Source organism: Protopterus annectens, chromosome 13.part0 (genome assembly GCF_019279795.1).
Source record: "Protopterus annectens isolate FY-2018-M chromosome 13.part0, PAN1.0, whole genome shotgun sequence".
In the NCBI taxonomy this organism is placed as follows: Eukaryota; Metazoa; Chordata; order Ceratodontiformes; family Protopteridae; genus Protopterus; species Protopterus annectens.
The window spans coordinates 55,438,706-55,462,724 of record NC_056747.1 but is presented as its reverse complement, the minus strand read 5'-3'; the positions used below and the strand labels follow the sequence as shown (position 1 = coordinate 55,462,724).

The 24,019-nt window shown below is 39.3% G+C and overlaps 1 protein-coding gene across 1 annotated transcript in view; it reads right to left on the bottom strand.

Moving 5' to 3' along the window:
- The window catches only part of LOC122817578 (fibrillin-2-like), an 824,173-nt gene that overhangs the window by 342,670 nt on the left and 457,484 nt on the right, over positions 1-24,019 (bottom strand). The window contains exons 10-11 of the mRNA XM_044090614.1: positions 14,710-14,862; positions 4,293-4,427 (exon numbers count right to left, since the gene is read on the bottom strand). Of these exons, the coding sequence (XP_043946549.1) occupies positions 4,293-4,427; positions 14,710-14,862 (288 nt within the window). The remainder of the gene's footprint in view (positions 1-4,292; positions 4,428-14,709; positions 14,863-24,019) is intronic.

The window sequence follows — 24,019 nt, the reverse complement described above, 5'->3', positions numbered from 1 at the left end:
ATTGTAATGTTTTATGTATGTCTGTGTCTATAGTATTGTAATGTTTTATGTATGTCTGTGTGTATAGTACTGTGATGCTTTATGTATGTCTGTGTGTATAGTACTGTGATGTTTTATGTATGTCTGTGTGTATAGTACTGTGATGTTTTATGTATGTCTGTGTGTATAGTACTGTGATGTTTTATATAAGTCTGTGTGCATAGTGGGATGTATTATGTATGTCTGTGTCTATAGTATTGCAATGTTTTATGTATGTCTGTGTCTATAGTATTGTAATGTTTTATGTATGTCTGTGTGTATAGTACTGTGATGTTTTATGTATGTCTGTGGGTATAGTATTGCAATGTTTTATGTATGTCTGTGTGTATAGTACTGCGATGTTTTATGTATGTCTGTGTGTATAGTACTGTGACCTTTTATGTATGTCTGTGTGTATAGTACTGTGATGTTTTATGTATGTCTGTGTGTATAGTACTGTGATGTTTTATGTATGTCTGTGTGTATAGTACTATGGTGTTTTATGTATGTCTGTGTGTATAGTACTGTGATGTTTTATGTATGTCTGTGTGTATAGTACTGTGATGTTTTATGTATGTCTGTGGGTATAGTATTGCAATGCTTTATCGATGTCTGTGTGTATAGTACTATGATGCTTTATGTACGTCTGTGTGTATAGTATTGTGACATTTTATGTATGTCTCTGTGTATAGTATTGCAATGTTTTATGGATGTCTGTGTGTATACTATTGTAATGTTTTATATAAGTCTGTGTGCATAGTGTGATGCATTATGTATGTCTGTGTCTATAGTATTGTAATGTTTTATGTATGTCTGTGTCTATAGTATTGTAATGTTTTATGTATGTCTGTGTGTATAGTATTGTGATGTTTTATGTACGTCTGTGTGTATAGTATTGCAATATTTTATGGATGTCTGTGTGTATAGTATTGCAATGATTGACGTATGCCTGTGTGTATAGTATTGTGATGTTTTATGTATGTCTGTATATATAGTATTGCAATGTTTTATGTACATCTGTGTGTATAGTATTGCAATGCTTTATGCACGCCTGTGTGTATAGTACTGTGATGTTTTATGTACATCTGTGTGTACAGTATTGCAATGTTTTATGTATGTCTGTGTGTATAGTATTGTGATGTTTTAGGTATGTGTGTGTGTGTATAGTATTGCAATCTTTTATGTATATCTCTGTGTATAGTATTGTGATGTTTTATGTACGTCTGTGTGTACAGTATTGCAATGTTTTACATATGTCTGCATGTATAGTATTGTGATGTTTCATGTATGTCTGTGTGTACAGTATTGCAATGTTTTATGTATGTCTGTGTGTATAGTATTGTGATGTTTTAGGTATGTCTGTGTGTATAGTATTGTGATGTTTTAGGTATGTCTGTGTGTATAGTATTGCAATTTTTTATGTATCTCTCTGTATAATATTGTGATGCTTTATGTACGTCTGTTGTATAGTATTGCAATGTTTTATGGATGTCTGTGCATATAGTATTGTGATGTTTAATGTTTGGCAGTGTGTATAGTATTGTGATGTTTTATATATGTCTGCTTGTATATTATTGCAATGTTTTATGGATGTCTATGGGTATAGTATTGCAATGTTTTATGGATGTCTGTGGGTATAGTATTGCAGTGTTTTATGTATGTCTGTGTGTATAGTATTGCAATGTTTTATGGATGTCTATGGGTATAGTATTGCAATGTTTTATGGATGTCTGTGGGTATAGTATTGCAATGTTTTATGTATGTCTGTGTGTATAGTATTGCAATGATTTATGTATGTCTGTGTGTATAGTATTGCAATGTTTTATGGATGTCTATGGGTATAGTATTGCAATGTTTTATGGATGTCTGTGGGTATAGTATTGCAATGTTTTACGGATGTCTGTGGGTATAGTATTGCAATGTTTTATGTATGTCTGTGTCTATAGTATTGCAATGTTTTATGTATATCTGTGTGTATAGTAATGCAATGATTTATGTATGTCTGTGTGTATAGTATTGCATATTTTGTGTACTATCAGTCTCTGCTACATTCAGCCTGTCAAAGTAGCTTGGATGATATGGTCCTTGATTAAAACTATTGACTGGAACACCCACTACAACTCAGTGCTGATGCTTTGACCTCAGGCAAAGGTTACACGAGTTTATGCACTAGGGAAGGTATAAATGGTAATAGCAAAGATGGTTCTCCATGGCTTTTTAAAAACCCAGAGGGGATTCTAAGGAAATACAATTTTTTTAGGGTTTCCCCTTTATCTGTAGTATGGTGCCCCAAATATGACTTTACTTTACAGTTATTGGCTTTTCCAGGTCCTTATTCTTTCCATAAACAGTTTCCATTTCTATTTTGTTCAAACTTTCCCAGACATTGCAAACTGTACATTTTTGCATCCCTTTTTTATAGCTCTTGTAACTTTTTTTAAAAATAACAACTTTTTTAAGATTTTTATTCCCCTAACTGTAGTACTTTCGTTAAATTTAGTGCAGTATTGACATCAGTCAATAAGATGACATGTAGACTCTTGCTGATGTCATCAACTCACAAAAATATAAAAAAATACTTTTTCTACATCATTTTATTTATTTTGTTTGCACACAGTAGCAAATAATAATAAAGATGATTCTTAAGAGCTTACCATGGCTTGCAACAAAGAGGTTACCCCACTTCAGGAAAAGGACACCCTCTTTTCTTTGACAGTATGTGACCTTAGAATTAGTAAATTTAAGTTATGGGACTTTCTAGGGGAAGGGGGTTTGCCCACTATAAAAAAAAAAAAAGCAGCGTGAAATAGTTTCAGAGTTTCCTTGGCTCAGCTTTTTCTCAACATACTGTTTTATGAATTTTAACTCTGCCATCAACAAAATTCTGAGTGAGGAACATTTCAGTATCATGAGGAATCTGAAGATAAAAAAATGTAAAGCACTGTAAAAACAATTTCAAGGCTCAGTTTGTCTCCACTGGGCACACTTATTCGTCAACTTAAGTAGAAATGGCATTTCCTGTGATTATTTCAATAAACAATGTAATACATTTTAAAAAATTGCAACATATCCTTATATTTATCAAATGAAACTTAGATAACTGACAAACAAAATGGGAACTGATTAACTTGTAACCTCATCTCATCAGACTTGAACTCACTGAGGTGAAGTATCTTAAGTTCATAGATTCATAGGTTAGTACTAGGCTAGCTGTCCTTGTGGGCCATTTTATGCCTAATCCAAGTTCCCTTTTTGCGCTTGAAATACCCTATCCTATCCTGTTTGGTTATAGATTGCTTTAGCCATCCCATGGTTGATAATTCTATATTACCCCTAATGAGAAGAACTGGGATCATACCATAGATAATTTGAGGGAACACATGCATGGCATTTAGAAATTGGATATCTCCATTAGCAGTACAAGGGGCAGTGCTGGGGAACATTTTCTGTTTTCCTTTCATAGATCTAAGTTGCACTTGAAAACGGACAGGTATGAGCTTTGTTTTATGTGGATGGGGATTCTATTCCACAGCAGTGGTATCCTCTGAGAAGTATACCTGTCCCTCCAAACCATTCTATTGATGTTGCAGAAAAGGTTTAGATCCTTAGAACAAGTATTTCTGATGCCATTTGACTTCCTGATGTGCAGTAAATCCATCAGTAATGGGTCGGAGGATGCTTTGTGTGCCAGAGTCAGGCCACCTCTTGAAGCAGTCAGTAAGATACTGAGTATAGTGACAGGGCTTTGAGTTGGTCCATGCAGGACATTTTGTTTAGGCCTTGTATCCTTTTATTAAGGTATATCTGTGGGCATTCCAGTTGTTGCATGTGTCTGGATAGATACATGCCAAAGGGGGCATAATATTTATAGTAACTTCACAGTAATTTATGTAAAGAAACACTGGAGGGTTTGAGAGATCAAAGCTCCTCTAAAAACACTGTAATTTTCTCAATTTAAGGGCTTCATCTCAACAGGTGTTGTTTTGATGAGGTTACTTACTGTGAGCTAATACAAACCAGAACCAACTTACTCAGGAATTGAAAATGTAGATAGGGCCCTATTTTAAATACCAAAAAGAGTGGGTGATGGTCTAAGTGTCTATTTCTGTACAGGGTATGTGCTAAAAGATGATATCAAGGAATAGAGACAGCCATGTTGCACCTACATGTAAGGACCTATAGATGAAAAATAGGATGACTACTGGGAATGGGCCCTGATCCAGTGGAGAGCTGTTCAACAACAAAATGTGGATTGGTGAACTGTATTCACTTACTGTTGTTAAGTACTTGTTGTAAGATAGGAAAATTGCCTCCATTTCCACCTCCGCTTTCAGGGCCAAGAGGAATACTACCAGGAATATGACCAGGGGTTCCATGAACAATACCAATACACAGTCTGCGGTACTCATCTGTGAATGCAAACATAAATGAATGAATAGAGAAAATCATACAGGCTTAAATGAATGCAACAAAGATAAATCAATTGAATGCATACAGTCATCATGCTAATGAGGTTTTTATATGAAATTAATTTCAGTTTTAATTTACAATCTGCAGTATGAATGAAGCAGTACACTAAGGGAGATATTTATGCTTTATAGCACTTCTAGTCATACAAAATATGGACAAACAAAGGAAGCATATGCTTACAATACGGTGAAATACACATTATAATGTGATAAACACAGACAAATACACCATCAAATGCTGCAACAATACAGCATGGGGTCAGAATCAATCTTTTCAAAGGGCTTTTATGATGTACTAAAGGAAGCATATGCTTACAATACAGTGAAATACACATTATAATGTGATAAACACAGACAAATATACATCAAATGCTGCGACAATACAGCATGGGGTCAGAATCAATCGTTTCAAAGGGCTTTTAAGATCTACTTCAGGCTACCAAGCTCGGGGGCAATTCCAAGGTTTTGGCTACAAGCAAATTTTCTTCCTCGTAATGTTTAACTTTTTCTATACCTACTTTAAGAAAACTGAGAACCTAAATTTTGGTCTGAACTTTCATTGCATGATGCAGATAACAGTAATTTCTCTAACGTACTTCACAAAATATACGTGGCCATGCATGCAAACACACATCTGCACATACACACACGCACACACTCACATATGCACACAAGTGCACACACACACACACACACACACACACACACACACACACACACACACAAACCCATATACACATTTAATTTTTACATCTTAGTGTCTAACACAGGAATGCTGTAATCCTCAACTGTAAGATCCTCAGAATCGTATTCTACAGGTCTATATTAGAACATCGAATGTTCTAAATAGCGAACGCTGACATGAGCGAAAATGCAGGACCTTGAAAATGTTATTGTGGGGGCTGTGCCCCGCTAAACCCCCGCTAAATATATAGTCCACCTCTGAGATCGCACTACATTGAGGAAAGGGGAAATATTTCGATTTTCACTGTACTGTGATTAAAAAAAAAACTTTGAGGTCCTGCATTTCGCTCATGTCAACGTTCGCTGTTTAGAACAGTAAATGTTCTCATATAGACCCATATTCTACTACTAGCAGTGTGCTAATGCCAGTAAAGACCAAATTACAATAATGACAATGAGCAGGAATTAGTTTTAAGTGGCACAACACATATGTGGTATTAGCAAATAAGAACTTGAATGTATCTTGATGGCCTCTGAAAAGGATTTTTGTTTTTCTTTCATACTTCTGCTGATGGTGTTGTTTTTTTTTGCTTACAATCTACCCTGCTACTGGATTTAGGGTCTGGCCTTGACACATTTTATGAAGGATGAAGGAGTCTTTCTGGCTTTTTGTTCTCTGCCCACTAATACTGCTGTTTTAAATTTTTGGAGTTAATTTCTTAAAGGCTTGCACAGCTATTAATTTTTAGATGGTGTTATTGTTTCTTATTTATCGAGTATTCACTTGTGGAACATATTGCAGACATTTAGTGATGTTAACACATAGCACACTTGCCTTTGGGGCTGGCAGACCAGAAGGCTTTGGATTCTTTTCCAATGCAAGGTAATTGGACTGCTGCCACTGCAATGCAGCATTAGGAAGGTGCTGTACAATGAGATGTTAAGCTGAGGTTCCATCTGTTTGCACTGATGGTAGCTCAGGTAGATGTAAAAGTTCCCACCGCACCTATTGTAAAAAGTAGGGGAAGTTCTCCGATGCCTTGGTGAAATTTGCCCCACAACTATAAACATCATCTTGGATCTCCCTTTAAAAGTGACCACTAGCCATGAGGGTCTAACCTGGTCAACAAAGAATAAATAAATCTTCCTCTTCTTTTGGCTGCTCCCATTAGGGGTCGCCACAGCAGATCAACTGTTTCCATTTCTTCCTGTCCTCTGCATCTTGCTCTGTCACACCAACCACCTGCATGTCCTCTCTCATCACATCCATAAACCTTATCTTAGGCCTTCCTCTTTTCCTGTTACCTGGCAGCTTCATCCTTAGCATCTTTTTCCCAATATACTCTGCATCCCTCCTCAGCACATGTCCAAACCAATGTAATCTTGCCTCTCTGGCTTTGTCTCCAAACCTTCCAACCTGGGCTGACCCTCTAATATACTTATTCCTAATCCTGTCCATCCAAGTCACACCCAGTGCAAATCTTAACATCTTAAACTCTGCCACGTCAAGCTCTGACTCCTGCCTTTTTGTCAATGCCACTGTTTCCAACCCATATAACATAGCTGGTCTCACTACCCTGTTGCAGACCTTCCCTTTCACTCTTACTGGTACTTGTCTGTCACAAATCACTCCTGACACTGTTCTCCACCCACTCCATCCTACCTGTACTCTCTTCTTCACCTCTCTTCCACACTCACCATTATTCTGAACTGTTGATCCCAAGTATTTATACTCATCTACCTTCTCCACCTCTACTCCCTGCATCCTCACCATTCCTCTATCCTCCCTCTCATTCACACACACATATATTCTGTCTTAGTCCTGCTGACCTTCATTTCTCTTCTCTCTAGAGGATATCTCCACTTCTCCAGGGTCTCCTCCACCTGTTCCCTACTCTCACTACAGATCACAATGTCATCTGCAAACATCATAGTCCACGGGGACTCCTGTTTGATCTCATCTGTCAACCTGTCCATCACCATTGCAAATAATAAAGGGCTCAGAGCTGATCCTTGATGTAATCCCACCTCCACCTTAAACGCATCTGTCACTCTCATCGCAGACCTCACGGCTACCCTCGTACATATCCTGTACCACTCTTATATACTTCTCTGACACTCCCGACTTTCTCATACAATACCACAACTCCTCTCTAGGCACCCTGTCATATGCTTTCTCTAAATCCATAGACACAATGCAACTCCTTCTGACCTTCTTTGTATTTCTCCAACACTCTCAGAGCAAACATCGCATCTGTAGTGCTCTTTCCCGGCATGAAACCATACTGCTGATCACTAATCATCACCTCCCTTCTTAACCTAGCTTCCAGTACTCTTTCCCATAACTTCATGCTGTGACTGATCAACTTAATCCCTCTGTAATTACTACAGCTCTGCACATCACCCTTATTCTTAAAAATCGGTACCAAAACACTTTTTCTCCATTCCTCAGGCATCGTCTCACTTTTTGTAGTTACTACAGCTCTGCACATCACCCTTATTCGTAAAAATCGGTACCAAAACACTTTTTCTCCATTCCTCAGGCATCCTCTCACTTTCCAAGATTTTATTAAACAATCTAGTTAAAAACTCCACTGCCATTTCACCTAAACACCTCCATGCTTCCACAGGTATGACATCTGAACCAACAGCCTTTCCGTTCTTCATCCTCTTCATAGCTATCCTTACTTCCTTCTTGCTAAGCCATTGCACTTCATGATTCACTATCCGCACATCATCCAACCTTCTCTTCCTCTCATTCTCTTCATTCATCAACCCCTCAAAGTACTCTTTCCATCTGCTCAATACACTCTCCTCCCTTGTGAGTACGTTTCCCTCATTATCCTTTATCACCCTTACCTGCTGCACATCTTTACTAGCTCAGTCCCTCTGTCTAGCCAATCGGTACAGGTCCTTTTCTCCCTCCTTAGTATCCAACCTTTCATACAACTCTTCATATGACTTATCCTTAGCCTTCGACACCTCTCTCTTTGCCATGCACCTCATCTCCTTATACTCTTGTCTACTTTCTTCATCTCTCTAACAATCCCACTTCTTCTTCACCAACCTCTTTCTCTGTATACTCTCATGTACTTCCTCATTCCACCACCATGTCTCCTTGTCGTCCTTCCTCTGTCCAGATGTGATACCAAGCACCTTTCTAGCAGTCTCCCTTACTAGCTCTGCTGTAGTTACCCAGCTATTCGGTAACTCTTCACTGCCACCCAGTGCCTGTCTTAACTCTTCCCTGAACATCACCTCACAATTACCCTTTTTCAATTTCCACCATTTGATCTTTGGTGCTGCCCTCACACTCATCCTCCTCTTCCTGATCACCAATGTCATCCTACAAACCACCATCCTATGCTGCCTAACTACACTTTCCCCTGCCACCACTTTACAGTCTCCAATCTCCTTCAGACTGACCCTTCTACATAAGATATAATCCACCTGTGTGCATCTTCCTCCACTCTTGTATGTCACCTTATGCTCCTCCCTCTTGTTAAAATACGTATTCATCACAGCCATGTCCATCCTTTTTGCAAAATCCACTACCATCTGACCTTCTGCATTCCTTTGTTTAACACCATACCTACCCATCACTTCCTCATCCCCTCTGTTCCCTTCACCAACATGCCCATTGAAATCTACTCCAATCAGCACTCTCTCACCCTTGGGTACAGTCATCACCACTTCATCCAACTCACTCCAAAATTTTTCTTTCTCATCCATCGCACACCCAACTTGCGGAGCATATGCACTAACAACATTAATCATTACACCATCAATTTCCAGCTTCATAAACATCACTCTATCTGACGCTCTTTTTACCTCCAAAACACTCTTAGCATACTGTTCCTTCAGGATAATGCCTACTCCATTTCTCCTCCCATCCACACCATGATAAAACAATTTGGACCCGCCTCCGATACACCTAGCCTTGCTCCCCTTCCATCTGGTCTCTTGCACACACAATATACCAACCTTCCTTCGGTCCATCATATCGGCTAGCTCTCTCCCTATACCAGTCATACTGCCAACATTCAAAGTTCCGACCCTCACTATCACAGTCCTAGCCTTTACTTGCCTTCGGGCATGCCTTCCCCCTCTTCTCCTCCTTTGGCCAACAGTAGCCCAATTTCCACCAGCACCCTGCTGACCAACAGTATTGGTGGCGGTCTTTGTTAACCCGGTCCTCGACCGATCCGGTATGTATATAAATAAAATGCATTATTGTGACATGCACCAATGAATCCTTCATCCTAGTAAGACAATAATAGCAGCACTTGTTCTATTCTGCAAATGGCCTGGGTATGTGGACTGCAACATCTGATATACTCACTCTGTTCCTATTTATGGAAGCAAGCAAAAGATACTTCAAACCTCTTCCCAGTGCAAAACAGGTAGGCAGACAAGGGAAGCCAGCACAACAGCACTGGAGAGGCTCACACTGGAAACCAAGCCACATCACATGGGCTGCCGTTTCATTTTTGCATTGCAACTATAAAGATGTAGTCAGTTTTCTAGAGTAAGCTCTCTCACCTTCTCTACACAGAGTGTTTGAGACCTTCATACTTTCTCCAGTTTCGCTATATAACTACTTGAGCTCATGTGTGAAGAAAATGAATGTCCATCTCTCTCCCATGTGGTCTTATACTGTGCAATTACAGACAGACAGTTGCTTAATCAAGACATTTTAACAGTCTGCTAATTAAGTTCTATCAAACCACCATGAACATGTGAACAATATGCTGACAAAATTAATAATTAATAGGATGTGTCATTAACACAGCTTTGTTTTTATTTTAGCATGTGAACTAAGTGTAAAACAAACTGTCAAATGTGCTAGAAAGAAAAAAGTCAACAGTTCAGCTTATTCTGAAGCCTTCCCAAAGAATTGTCCATGTTATCGACTCGAGAATTTAGAAGAGCTCCTTCATACATAGGTTAGCACATATGCTGGTCATCTACTATACAACCCTATCCCATATATATTATCTTCAACTGAAAACATTCCTCACAAAGTGTTTGGCATCATAAAAGTACAAAACCTGTACTGGGATTTCCAGGTATAACATTTTTTAACATTTCTTAAATATTTATTTGTCTTCTTCTGACTTCAGGCCTCAGCAGTTACAAATCTCAATTATATCCAGCATTCCACCCCTATATAGCAGATCCAGGCTGTGCAACTTATAACCGTACAACTCAAGAGAGGAACAATGTGGCTGGGAAGCTACCATATCAGGCCTGATGTGATGAGGGAGTTTTCTACCACCAAGTGACCCCATGCCGCTTTGATTTAATGCTGATATAATACATTCATCTCACTTATGCTCATATGTGTGAACAAGTCAATATAGCATCCTGCAGAAGAAAGGGTGCATATCCCACAGGCTGCCGTACCTAAGAACTCCATCCTGAGTCAGTCCTGTTATATTTACATTCCTTCCAGTAAGAGATAGCTACTTTCAGGTTGTTTCATGCCATCCTTTTTGGTTGACCTTCCCATCTGTGGGCTGTTAACAGCCTTATATTCCAGGGAATCTTATAGATTCATAGGTTCATAGGCTGGTACTAGGCTATCAGTCCTAGGCCCTATACAAGCCTAGCCATAACAATTTCTTGGCTATTTCTTCCCACACTATTTACTTCCCTGGACCCTTGTCTAGCAGGTCGACTGACGTGATCCCTGGGGGGAATTTCCTTTCTCCCATCCAATCATCAAGGTTCCTTTTGATGAGTGCCAAAGAGGCGCTCTGCTTGACATGTATGGGCAGTCTATTTCAGAGTATGGGGAGTCTCTAGGTCAGGAACCTATCCCTCCAGCATGTTTAGTTTATTGTGATGACAAGGTTTGGATCCCTGGAGTGTGTGGCTCTGAGGGATTAGGATTTCTTTAAGTGTAGCATGTCCACCAGCTCTGGGTTTGACATGTCCTTGTATGTTAAGCAGAGATCGCCTCTGAGTAGACGATATGCGACAGAGTATAGCTGGAGTTTTTTAAGGCGGTCAGCATACGGCAACTGCTTTAGGCCTGTGATTCTTTTAGTGAGGTATTTCTGCGACCTTTCCAGTTGTTGCAGATGTCTTGAGAGGTACATACCAAACGGGACGTTGTATTCTATAATGGGTCTAATGAGGGATGAGTACAGTGGGAAAATGACTATTTTTCTGGATGAAAAGCCCTTACTGATGAGGTGTGCCACATAGAAGGATTTCCTGACTGTTGTGGCAATGTGGGTATCGAAGGTGAGACCACTATCCACCTGTGTCTCTAAGTCTCTTATCACACTTTCGGTATTTAGTGTACTGCCACCTATGTGGTAATTCACAGGTGTATCTTTTTTCCCAAAGGGGATAACTATACATTTCTTGGCATTGAACTTGAGCCCATGGCTGTGGCACCAATCATCTGTTTCTGTAAGGCCGTTTTGTAGAGTATCCACATCACTTGGGGATTCAGTAATGGCTCACAGTTTGCAGTCATCTGCGAACTTTGTTAGACAGATTCCCTTAGTGTTGGCCTGTACTTCAGAGAAGTAAATGCCATACAAGAGCAGTCCCAGGACTGAACCCTGAGGTACTCCACTTGTCACTTGTCTGGAGCTGGATTTGGAGTCTGCTTCTTTTACAGTGTGGGTTCTGTCAGTACGCCAGTTGGCAACCCATCAAGTGATGTAGGGATTAATGCCCAGCTTATTAAGTCTACCTATGATTCCAGAGTGGGGGATGGTGTCAAAGGCCTTGGCAAGGTTCAGATAGGATGTGTGGACTGCCTTACCCTCGTCCATGGCCCTGGAAACTGACTCGAAGAAGTCAATCAGGTTCAGGAGACAAGATCAGCACTTCACGAACCCAAACTGGGTGGGGTCCAGTGTTTGAAGGTTGCCAATGTCTTTGGTTATAAGTTCCATGATGATACTTTCTATGATCTTGCAGATCAGGCTCATCAGACTGATGGGGCGGTAGTTCCCGAGATCCAAGGTGGCTCCCCCCTTGTGGAGAGGGATAACTAGCTGTGCACCACTCAGTGGGCACGAAGCCTGAGGTGAGGCTATGATTAAACATGACACTTAGGTGAGGTGCCAATTCATTTTGTAGTTCATGTAGTACACAGCCCGGGATGTCATCTGGTCCCATGGATGCTGTATTCTTAGCTTTGGAGAGTGCATTTTTTACCTGTGTGGCAGTTATCACCAGAATTTGGCAATCTTCCGGTATTGGGATGGGCCGTTTAGGGGGTGAGAGGGGGCTGAAGTTGTTACTGAATTGATCTGCCAGGATATTGGCAATATCCTTGGGATAGGTATATTTAATGCCATTTTGTTATAGCTCAGAGCAGATCTGAGCATTGCCATTTAGATTCTTGACATAGTTCTAGAATGCCTTGTGGTTGTCTTTGGAATCTTTGGCAATTTTATTTTCGTAACTAGCTCTGAAGGATTTTATGAAGGATCTCAGCTTCTTAATGAGGCTGGTAAGGGAGTTTTTACATCCTGGGATTTTCCTCTTTTCTGCAACAGTTTCTTCCTTTTGTTGCAAAGTTTGTTTATGTCAGGGGACCAACAGACTGGCTTCCTTTTTTTGGAGGAGAGCATCTTGATTCTATTTGGGATGGCATGATTCATGCATGAGTGGATGTGCTTGTACAGTACCTTAGTGTAGGATTCAGCAGTCAAACTTTCAGTTCCCTTCTGCATGGGTGTCATGAAATTTGTCACTTCTGACTTGAGTAGCATGAAGTTGGCTTTGGAGAAGTTTTTTATGGAGGTTTCCTTACTGGGGGGGGGGGTGAGGTGGGATGTGGATGTTAAGGGTGATTAGCTTATGGTCAGACCTGACCAAAGAGGGGGTGACCATAGATGTGGAGCATCAATTTCCAATGTTGGTAATGAACAGGTCTGGGATATTGGAGCCCCTGGTGGGACTATGGATTAGTTGATCTAGGGCGTTGTAATTTATGAATTCCAAGAACCGTTGGGCAAAGGTGTTAGTACACGAGTAGTTTTCCTAGTTAATGGCAGGGTAGTTGAAATCACTCAGTATTAGGGTGCTTGGTTGTATCTTAATATTTTCCAGCATGTTTAGAAAGGTGTAGTGAGAATCTTGGAGCATGGTGGGGGATCTGTAGCAAGTTACAATTTGGATTGCAGTCTAACCTAGTGTTAGTTGCACCTGGAGAATTTCAGACGCATTGTGTTGGGCAACTAGCCTGGTGGTGTAAATATCCTTGGTGAATATGAACACTCCTCCACCTTTAGTGTTTCAGTCCTGGTTTGGTGGCTGAAAAGTGTGGTAAGAGTTGTAGCCTGGTATTGCAGGAGTGCTCTCTGGAGTCTTGAACCACGTCTCAGTTACTGCACAGATATCGATGTTCTCCATTTTTATGAGTGCCACGAGAGAGTGCATTTTGAGGTTTAGACTTTTAGCATTGAGTAGCATTACCTTCAGAATTTGCATGCTTGTACCTGTTATGGTGGTGGTTTTGTCCTTTGAACTTTGCCTAAAAAAGGCACTATAGGGGTGGCAAGAGCCTTAGCCAGTAACCTGAATCCCATGAGTGACAGGTGCAGACCATCTCTGGCAAAGCATTGTGGTCTGTCGATCATATCGTCCCAGGCAAACAGATACTGGTTCCCCTTTGAATGACACCAGAAGCTTAGCCAATTGTTGAATTCAATCATTTTATCGTTATATTGTGGTATCATTATGGGTGAAGGCAGGATGCTACTCAGGGCTAGGGTCATACCTGCCTGGGCCACATGATCCAAGAGCTCGTCCATGTCTCTTTTCATGTTGTGCAGGGAGGTTCGTCTCAAGTCCTTGACTCCAGCATGGACAATGACAGTCATATTTGTACTTGTTGTGGAGTGACCTGAGTGTGTGCGTTATGTGGAGGATCCTGGCACCCGACAGGCAGCTGACTGTAATTTTCTCCTTATTTAGCCTGGTGAGTGGGACATCAGTGTGCCTGACTATTGAGTCACCTACGACCATTTGTCAGTTCTGATTTGTTTGAAGTTAAAATGTTATTCTAGAAGCATCATCATGTGTTTGACATATCAATACATTAGATGATACTTTATTGTAAGTACTACACTGCAGTGTCTGAGGTTGTGAGACTCAAAAAAGAAGGAAAAATTAATTTATTAAAAAAACTGCCTTCTTTTTCCAAGTTTGGTTTTGCACTATTCAATATTTTTTTAATACAGTGATTCCATTTTTTTGTGGTTTTAATATTTTGGTTATCAATCTTTACATCTCATTTAAGATAAACTGGTTATTGTTTACAGATAAGGTCAACAGTTAGGGATTAGCTTTACAAAATGGATTAAGCCAGGAATTTGGAAACCACTTGACTAAAACAGGAGAGTTTCAATGCTAGAAAATTCAATCAGAAGTTTATCTTTTAATAAGCAGTTCTACATCTGAGATTGCATTACCTGAAATCATTCATAGGACATGAACAGCACCATCTGTACACTGAAGTTGTGTACTAGACAAACAATTCTTCATTCATTACAAACAAACTTACCAGATCCTCGGACTGGGCAAATTTCTGGAGTGTGGCTGGCTGCCCAGCACCGCCCATTGTCACAGCAACACTGCATCTTGGAAAGCTGCCAATTCCGTTTTTCAGCACAACGCCCACCAACCAGCGCAGTAAAGCAAGACCCAAGCCTTTGATCTGCAAGCAGATAAAGAAGAAGAAAATAAAAAAACAGTTAACTAGATTATACACAATAGAAACATATATATATATATATATATATATATATATATATATATATATATATATATATATATATATATATATACATACATACATACATAGAGAGAAAACAAGCATACGTAGAAAGAAAAACAATTTTCCTCTATAAACTAATCAATTTGTAAATGGAAATTTATAACAAATTCTACACAACTACATTATAGAAGAAGTTAATCAAAATTCTGTTATTTATTTTCATTTTGGTGTTATGTATATTAAGGAATCAGGCCTGTAAAGATACAGCTTATAGAAACATAACAGGTAAATAGTGTCTATTTTTATGCAGTATTTAAGTGGTCACTTTATAATAGAACATAGGATTGTAGATTAGGTGGTCACTTTATAATAGAACATGACATTGTAGATTCACCTGAGGGGAAACACACTGAAAATCTTCACTCACTATGTCTTAATGCAGCGAGAAAAAGGAGGTCTAAAATTACTACACCGAACGTGCCTGGATCTTGCTCATATTTCATTTGATTTCTGCTATTGTCAGGAAGTCCACTTGGTGACAAAACCAGTAGCTACATCTTTATCCTTCCTTTGGGATTCTATGTTTAGTGTAAATTTTTGAGGGGATGATCTGGTGGCCATTCACTTACAGTGGTCTACAACTGGTTACAACTTAAATTGTCTAAGACAAAAGCCACATCTGTCACATGCCACTTTGTGTGATTCTTCTCCTTGCTGTTTATTCCTTTCAGTCTTTGTGGCAGCAACAGATATGAGTTTGAGTGCAAGGAACATGTTCTTGGTATCATCCGCCAGAACTGGCAGTCAGTTACGGACCAAGCACTGGATGAGATAAAGACTTATTTGAGGAACTTTTCCAAGAATGTGGACCAGGCACTAAATTCCAGTGATCTACTATGACTTACACTGTATCACTGCCTTAGGCACTACATTCCAGTGCCCTACCATGACTTACACTGTACCACTGCCTCAGGTACTACATTCCAGTGGCCTATCATGAATTACACTGTATCACTGCCTCAGGTACTACATTCCAGTGGCCTACCATGAATTACACTGTATCACAGCCTCAGGCACTACATTTAAGTGGCCTGCCATGAATTACACTGTATCATTGCCTCAGGCATACATTCCAGTGACTTAGCATAACTTACACTGCACCGCTGCCTCAGGCACTACATCCCACTGACCGACCATGACTTACACAGTACTGCTGCCTCAGGCAGTACATTCTAGTGCCCCCTTCTGTGACTTACATTGTACAACTGCCTCAAGCAGTACATGACTTACAGTACACCACTGCCTCAAGAAGTTTTTAAAAGGGTTCTACAATGGCTTGCGCTGTACCACTGCGTTTGCAGTACATTCTAGGGCCCTACAATCTCCACCATGAAATAGTATTTTCTTGAATGTAGTTTGAGTTGAATCATATTCATTCCAATTGTCACCATTGTTTATATGTCGAATAATAAAGATACCAAGCGGAGTGAATGCTCTACTATGAACCACAAAAAATCAGTTAAATAAAATAATGAAGGTTCGTAGAGCAAAACAATGAAGGGTTACCAATAAATTCAAAGTACTCTCTGGCAAAGACAGCAAACGACTCAATGATCCCAAAAACTTCTGTACAATAAAAAAACGGATTTATTTAAATAAAATGGTGAGCGCTTTCACTAAAATAGCTTCATCAGACCAAGTTACAATTCATTCAATGAAGCAGGCAGTTTATATATTAAAAAAGGCGCCAAATTTGACTCCAGTTAAAGAAATATTCCTTAAAAACAACAACAATAAAATAAAATGCATATATATATATCTATGTAAACATCTAAGACAACAGGATGGAGGACATGTTAATTACTAGTCTTAAGCCTTCTAGATTTTAATAAAGGGCGTAGTGGAACCTTGCCATTAATGCCAGGTGGTACATCTGCCCTAAATCTAATGATCCAGTTAATCTCTCGGATCTCTGTATAATTCTCGACATCACCCCTTCTATGTGTTCTGGAAATTTGCTCTAATATCCTGAATTTGAACTCATGGTCGGAACCACAGTCCTTGATGTGTTTAGCAAGTGCATTATAAAGATGTTCCTTCCTAATATGATAAGCATGTTCACGCATCCTATCTCTCAGCACACGGTTCGTTTTGCCTACATAGTAGGCCGGGCATGCTGTGCAGGTTGCCAAATAAATTACATCCTTGGACATGCAGTTACCCTTGACCTTAATGGTGTAACTACCTGTTCCTAGGGGATATGTGAATACTGGATCACTTAAAATGCATGAGCAGAAGTTACATCGATTGCAAGGTGTCATATATGGTCCATCTGTATTTGAACTATTACTGTCTATCCTGGGATAACATAGCAATTGTTTAATATTCTTCTTGTTACGATAAATGAATCTAGGACTGTCACCAGTGAGTCTCCTGACAGTTGGGTCCACTGACAAAACATGCCAATGTCTTGTAAAGACATCTTTGATCATCAACATCCTTGGTGTAAGAGATAGGAAAAATTACCTCTTCCCCATATATGGGACAGTCTCTTAATGGATGTAAAAGACTATTGTCTGTATAAAACCTAGAGGCTCCTTCAGAAAAGTAAGGCATAGCCCTATTTCCCCTCAGGGTGGAAATAGATTCCATCCCTTTGTTAACATCTAATTCACTGTAACCACGTTCTCTAAATCTCTTTTCTAAATCCTTTAAGCCTGGTACAAACTCAATGTCATTCGGTGTATACCTTGATAGTCGCATGGACTGCCCACGGACTATGTTACGATACACATAGCCCGGGTGCATGCTGGTACGGTGTAGGAGGGTATTCCTATGACTGGATTTACGAAATAAGCCGGTGTTAACTATACCTCCTGGTAGCTTTTCTACATAAATATCCAAAAAAGGAATCCTGCCTCTCCAGACCAGAAAAAGATCATCTACAAACCGCCTATAAATCTAATATTTTTACTTTTCAAGACCGTTTGTTCTTACAATTGGATGGCGTAGCTATGGGCACCTCGTGTGCCAATAGCTACGCCAACCTAGTAGTGGCTGAGTGGGAACATCAATATCTCTTTCAGAATGAGCTATTTAAATCATTTGTGCCCTTCTATAGGCAGTTTATAGACGATCTTTTTCTGGTCTGGAGAGGCACTCCTACATTATTGAATGAATTTTTTAAACAGATTAATGACTCTTTATGGTTCCTCAAATTCACCATGGAATGGTCTAGTAGCAGGATTCCTTTTTTGGATATTTATGTAGAAAAGCTACCAGGAGGTATAGTTAACACCGGCTTATTTCGTAAATCCAGTCATAGGAATACCCTCCTACACCATACCAGCATGCACCCGGGCTATGTGTATCGTAACATAGTCCGTGGGCAGTCCATGCGACTATCAAGGTATACACCGAATGACATTGAGTTTGTACCAGGCTTAAAGGATTTAGAAAAGAGATTTAGAGAACGTGGTTACAGTGAATTAGATGTTAACAAAGGGATGGAATCTATTTCCACCCTGAGGGGAAATAGGGCTATGCCTTACTTTTCTGAAGGAGCCTCTAGGTTTTATACAGACAATAGTCTTTTACATCCATTAAGAGACTGTCCCATATATGGGGAAGAGGTAATTTTTCCTATCTCTTACACCAAGGATGTTGGGATGATCAAAGATGTCTTTACAAGACATTGGCATGTTTTGTCAGTGGACCCAACTGTCAGGAGACTCAATGGTGACAGTCCTAGATTCATTTATCGTAACAAGAAGAATATTAAACAATTGCTATGTTATCCCAGGATAGACAGTAATAGTTCAAATACAGATGGACCATATATGACACCTTGCAATCGATGTAACTTCTGCTCATGCATTTTAAGTGATCCAGTATTCACATATCCCCTAGGAACAGGTAGTTACACCATTAAGGTCAAGGGTAACTGCATGTCCAAGGATGTAATTTATTTGGCAACCTGCACAGCATGCCCGGCCTACTATGTAGGCAAAACGAACCGTGTGCTGAGAGATAGGATGCGTGAACATGCTTATCATATTAGGAAGGAACATCTTTATAATGCACTTGCTAAACACATCAAGGACTGTGGTTCCGACCATGAGTTCAAATTCAGGATATTAGAGCAAATTTCCAGAACACATAGAAGGGGTGATGTCGAGAATTATACAGAGATCCGAGAGATTAACTGGATCATTAGATTTAGGGCAGATGTACCACCTGGCATTAATGGCAAGGTTCCACTACGCCCTTTATTAAAATCTAGAAGGCTTAAGACTAGTAATTAACGTGTCCTCCATCCTGTTGTCTTAGATGTTTACATAGATATATATATATATGCATTTTATTTTATTGTTGTTGTTTTTAAGGAATATTTCTTTAACTGGAGTCAAATTTGGCGCCTTTTTTAATATATAAACTGCCTGCTTCATTGAATGAATTGTAACTTGGTCTGATGAAGCTATTTTAGTGAAAGCGCTCACCATTTTATTTAAATAAATCCGTTTTTTTATTGTACAGAAGTTTTTGGGATCATTGAGTCGTTTGCTGTCTTTGCCAGAGAGTACTTTGAATTTATTGGTAACCCTTCATTGTTTTGCTCTACGAACCTTCATTATTTTATTTAATTGTTTATATGTCATTGTCTGCCTTTCCTTTGCCATTCTACCAACTACAATGATCCTAGGCTACTCGTGTACCCTCAGTATGCCTCCTCACAACACTTCCCTCCACTAGTATAGTCACAGCAAACTTGTTAAGTTTGTTGTCATACCTCTCCAAAATGTTCACCATTCTACTATCTGCAATGCCAGCTCACTCTAAGCCTTCTTTCCATAATCCTCATCCATTTATCTCACCTTGTCCTCATTCATTTTGTGGAGCAACAGTTATGGCTTGGATCTGATTGAACTGACCCCTCATGCCAGGTCCAGCTGTATTCATGGTGGCTTTGTAACCCATTTTCCAGGTAACTTATCATTCTTTCATGCTTTTCATCTCTTTCAAATACAGGTTGCATATAATTTATTGTTGTTGTTGCTGCCTCTTGTGAAGACTGCTCATTGGCTGTCTGCCTTTGATGAAGACTGCTCATTGGCTGCCTGACAGTCTTCCATAACTGCCTCATAGCTGATAACATACTAAACAGTTTTAGTGTTGGATAACATTTTGTTTCATCCTTTAAGTTTTCTTTGATGTATCCACCCTGGCTACATAATTCTTACAAAGCATTAAGTTAAGCATGATGTTGTCTAGCAATGCAACTCCTTCCCTTGTACAAGCTGTATTACGTATATTCATCTGCTCAATTGTGTTGATTAATTACATCATTTGACAATATTGTGTTGCAAAAATGATTTGCAACTCAACTAATATTGCAGTATAATAAAACTGCTCCCTTGCAGAGCTAATAATGTGACTAAAACAAATCTGAATATTAACTGGATCAAACAGTACTGGCCCATGAAATATAAAAGTCTAGAAATTATTATCAAGGTACTCTACAGTCCACAAGGGGTACAATGTACTGAAAGATTTCATAATTTCTTAAGATGAAGAAAATATAAAGTCAAAATATAAACACAAACTCTGGAACTTAATCCAATGCAACTGACTTAAATTTGCCCTTCATTCTTCAGTTTAACATGAGAAGTACAAATATTCCATTGTACTGAACATTTATTAAACAACCTGTAATATTACTAATCACGAGATATACCATAACGGTTCATATTTTCTTTCAAACATGCATTTACACTGGCCAGGACAAGGTTGTTTAAATGGCCCCACAATGCATTGTGATGGTCCAGCGGTCCAGTAGTCACTATTGATATCTCATAGTCCTTAGTCCTCTGCTTCAGTTCCTGACTGGGGTACCTTCACCGTGCAAATTACCTGACCACCCCCCCCCCCATATCAGTATGTGTTTTTGCCCCAGTCTGTAATTCCTACCTTTATCTGAAAGACATGCTGACAACATGTTAATTAGTTAAAATAAGTCAAGTGCCGATGCTCTGGCAAGGTACAAGCAAGATGGTGTGAATAAATGGAGTGTTCCTTAGATACTTTGGGAAGAAAGAGGATATAGGATAGGTGAGGTCTGAAGTTTGTTTCTGATTCAAACTGATTTTCATAAGAATATCTCTGCAGTGCTTTCTTTTGAGCAGGGATGCATTATATTTCTGTATGTACTACTATTCAGGGATTTAGTTACTTTAAGTAAGGTCTCCTGAATTAATATTTATTTACTTTGCATCTCTATGACATGATGCTTGTCCAAAGGGAGAGAGGGGGCAACATAAGCTGTACTGAGTTTAGCAAAGGTTCAGAGTGAAAGCAATAAAAATGACAGTTTCAAGTATCAATAATTTCCCATGCAGCTATTTGATGGAGAAGGAGTCTAGGAGGTTACTGACAGTAATAGCATAAGGGGCAGCCATATTGAAAAGGAACAGCCAGGAGAATTGCAAGTGTGTCAGGCTTTGCAGTGCAATGACTTAAGCTCAAATAATTTGTAATTTTGAATTCAATAATAACATCTATGGGCAGGACAGGAATTAAATTATATCTGCAGCTGATGAACTGGCCAGACCAGCTACAACATTCTTTGCTAAATGAATAACAAAGATAGAAAAAGGAACCGTTACTGTGCCTTGATTCCATTTCAGTTTTGGCAAGCAGCCATGTTATACAACTTAGATTGCTGCACAAAGAAATGTAGAACCTATGTGCAGTACACTAGATGAGAGATGGAGTGATGTAGATAGAGAGGAAAGGAACAGTGTGCCAGAAGACAGACCTTTCTTACTACCTGTGCTTCACTCTGGCGATTTAATCTTAGGAACAGCACTTGATAGTTGGAACAATGTTAGCCATGATGTAAAAAGATGTACTCTTCCAGGGAGGAAGAAGAAGGCTTAGGAATCCTACAGCATCACTGGCCCATACTAGGGGTCATGTACCCGTACTGATGGGTAGCAAACAGTGCGGAAATGAAAGATATTAAATGTAATCCTTATGTATGCCCTATGGAACGGCAGGGTCCAGAAGGGTTTCCCATACGGAACTGCCAGTACAGCTATGCCAGCTTTCTGTCATGCAGACTCCCAGGTCATTTTTAAACGTGTCTATTAATCTCTGCTGGAAATGCAGTTGCTCTAAATACAGGTGCTTGGCTGTGAATGCACATACCTACCAATTTGTTACATAGGCCTCCGAAACAAGTTTACTCACAACTTTAGTGTACTTATGGTACTGCCATCAGCAAAAGCAGATGTTATTGATGCAGAAGCTAATCACAATGTACTCCTCACCCCTCTATAAGCTGTAGCTTAGACGAACAGTGATATTTAGAAGAAAAATCATTGCTTTTATTTGTGGTGTTATTTTTTACTGAGACACTACAATCTAAGAGCGTATAAAATGTATTGCGTTTCACTAGACATTATTCCTAAATGTAGCTCAGCATCAAGAATGCGCAGCAAAATATCAAGCAATCAAGCTTGAGCAAATAAAACATTAGCAAACTGTCGCTGAGTAGCTAAAGGGAACATTTTCCAAAGATGCAGAACATGAGGATGCATTGAAGGGTAAGCAAGATTTCACCCCTTAAAGGAAATCTCCATCTTTACAATGAACGGTAGTGAAAGTCCACAGAAGTCCTTAGATGAGTGGACACTTAGTATTGATACCAATGGTACTGTGGTGTGAAATGGCCTAGTATCTGTAAATGTGGGTTTTATGACCAGTAGCAGCATTAGGATAATTGAGCCTCCTGTGAGGTATTTATAATATTAAAAAACAAACGCAGTGGAAGTGGAAAAAAATTGAAATGACAGAAAGTAAAAAACAATTTAGCTTTCCAGGCATTATGAAAAAAGGTACATTAACAAAATATGAACCGTACACCATGATAAACATATCAGCATATCTCATTGCACAAAATGGATACTTTATTTGTAAAATTTGTATGTTTGATATATATGGCATATGACTTGCTACAGCCTTAGTGGTATTGATGGTGCTCTGTTGATCATGGAAGCTTTGCCAAAGAACAAATGCTGATGAAGAGGAAGGATTAAATGTAATGAAAAGGAACCACAGACGGCATACAAATGCTTGCATATTTTCATGCAGAAATGCATTGCTATAGCTAAAGGTCAAGCATTTCACTTGGTAACAGAATACAGGACTGCAGCAGTTAAATACCGCGGGTCAAAATGCTGACCTGTGAGATACCAAAAAGGAGTCCTTACAGTTTATTGCTTACAGTTTAATCCTTACAGTTTATTCACTGCATCAAATCCTGCGATTGGAACACTGTCACATACCCGATAAATGCCATGTTCCATTTTGAAGTGCTGTAACAAAAAGCGGAGAGCCTGAAGATCAAAGAATGAAGGATGCAAAGAACCATTCAAGCTAAACCATAGACAGCCTGCGATCACTGCAAAACTGTAGTTATGTACTCATGTAAGAGCAAGTGGGAGAGGGGGTTATTCAAGTTAATAAGGTGAATAAACAGGGCAGGCAAGGCTTGGATATTCGGCAGCAGTACAGCAAAAGGAAGTAGAAGTCTCATAGAAACTGACGTAGAAAGATTTGAGTGATGTGAAAGTTTTAATTTTCAGAAACTGTGATGTACCCATGCAACTGTGATGTACCATGACCAGATTATCTGACTGTCAAGGCTTTACAAAATCTATGATTAGGACATATCAGAGCATGAGGCAGTTTATTAGAATGTAGTAGTAGACAGGCAAGAAAAGAAAACCAAATAAAAGTACATCTGCAGACTGACAGACAGAAGAACAAGGGCAGATTTGAAAAGTCTATGCTTTTTCTTTCTTTTCTAAATGTCTTTGTTTCTTTTCTTTCTTTTTTTTTCCATTATAGCAAAACATAGCAGATCAGACTTAGCACTGTTATGAAGGCACATGAAATGCATTACCCAAATGCCTTCATTCTTCTTGTCTGGCAGCCATGAAACTTTCTGTTTCTGTTTAAAGTAAAAAAAAAAAAAAACTCCTTGACACCAACATGCCTTCCAGCCTTTTCAGTCCAGACAGTGAATTATTGGAGT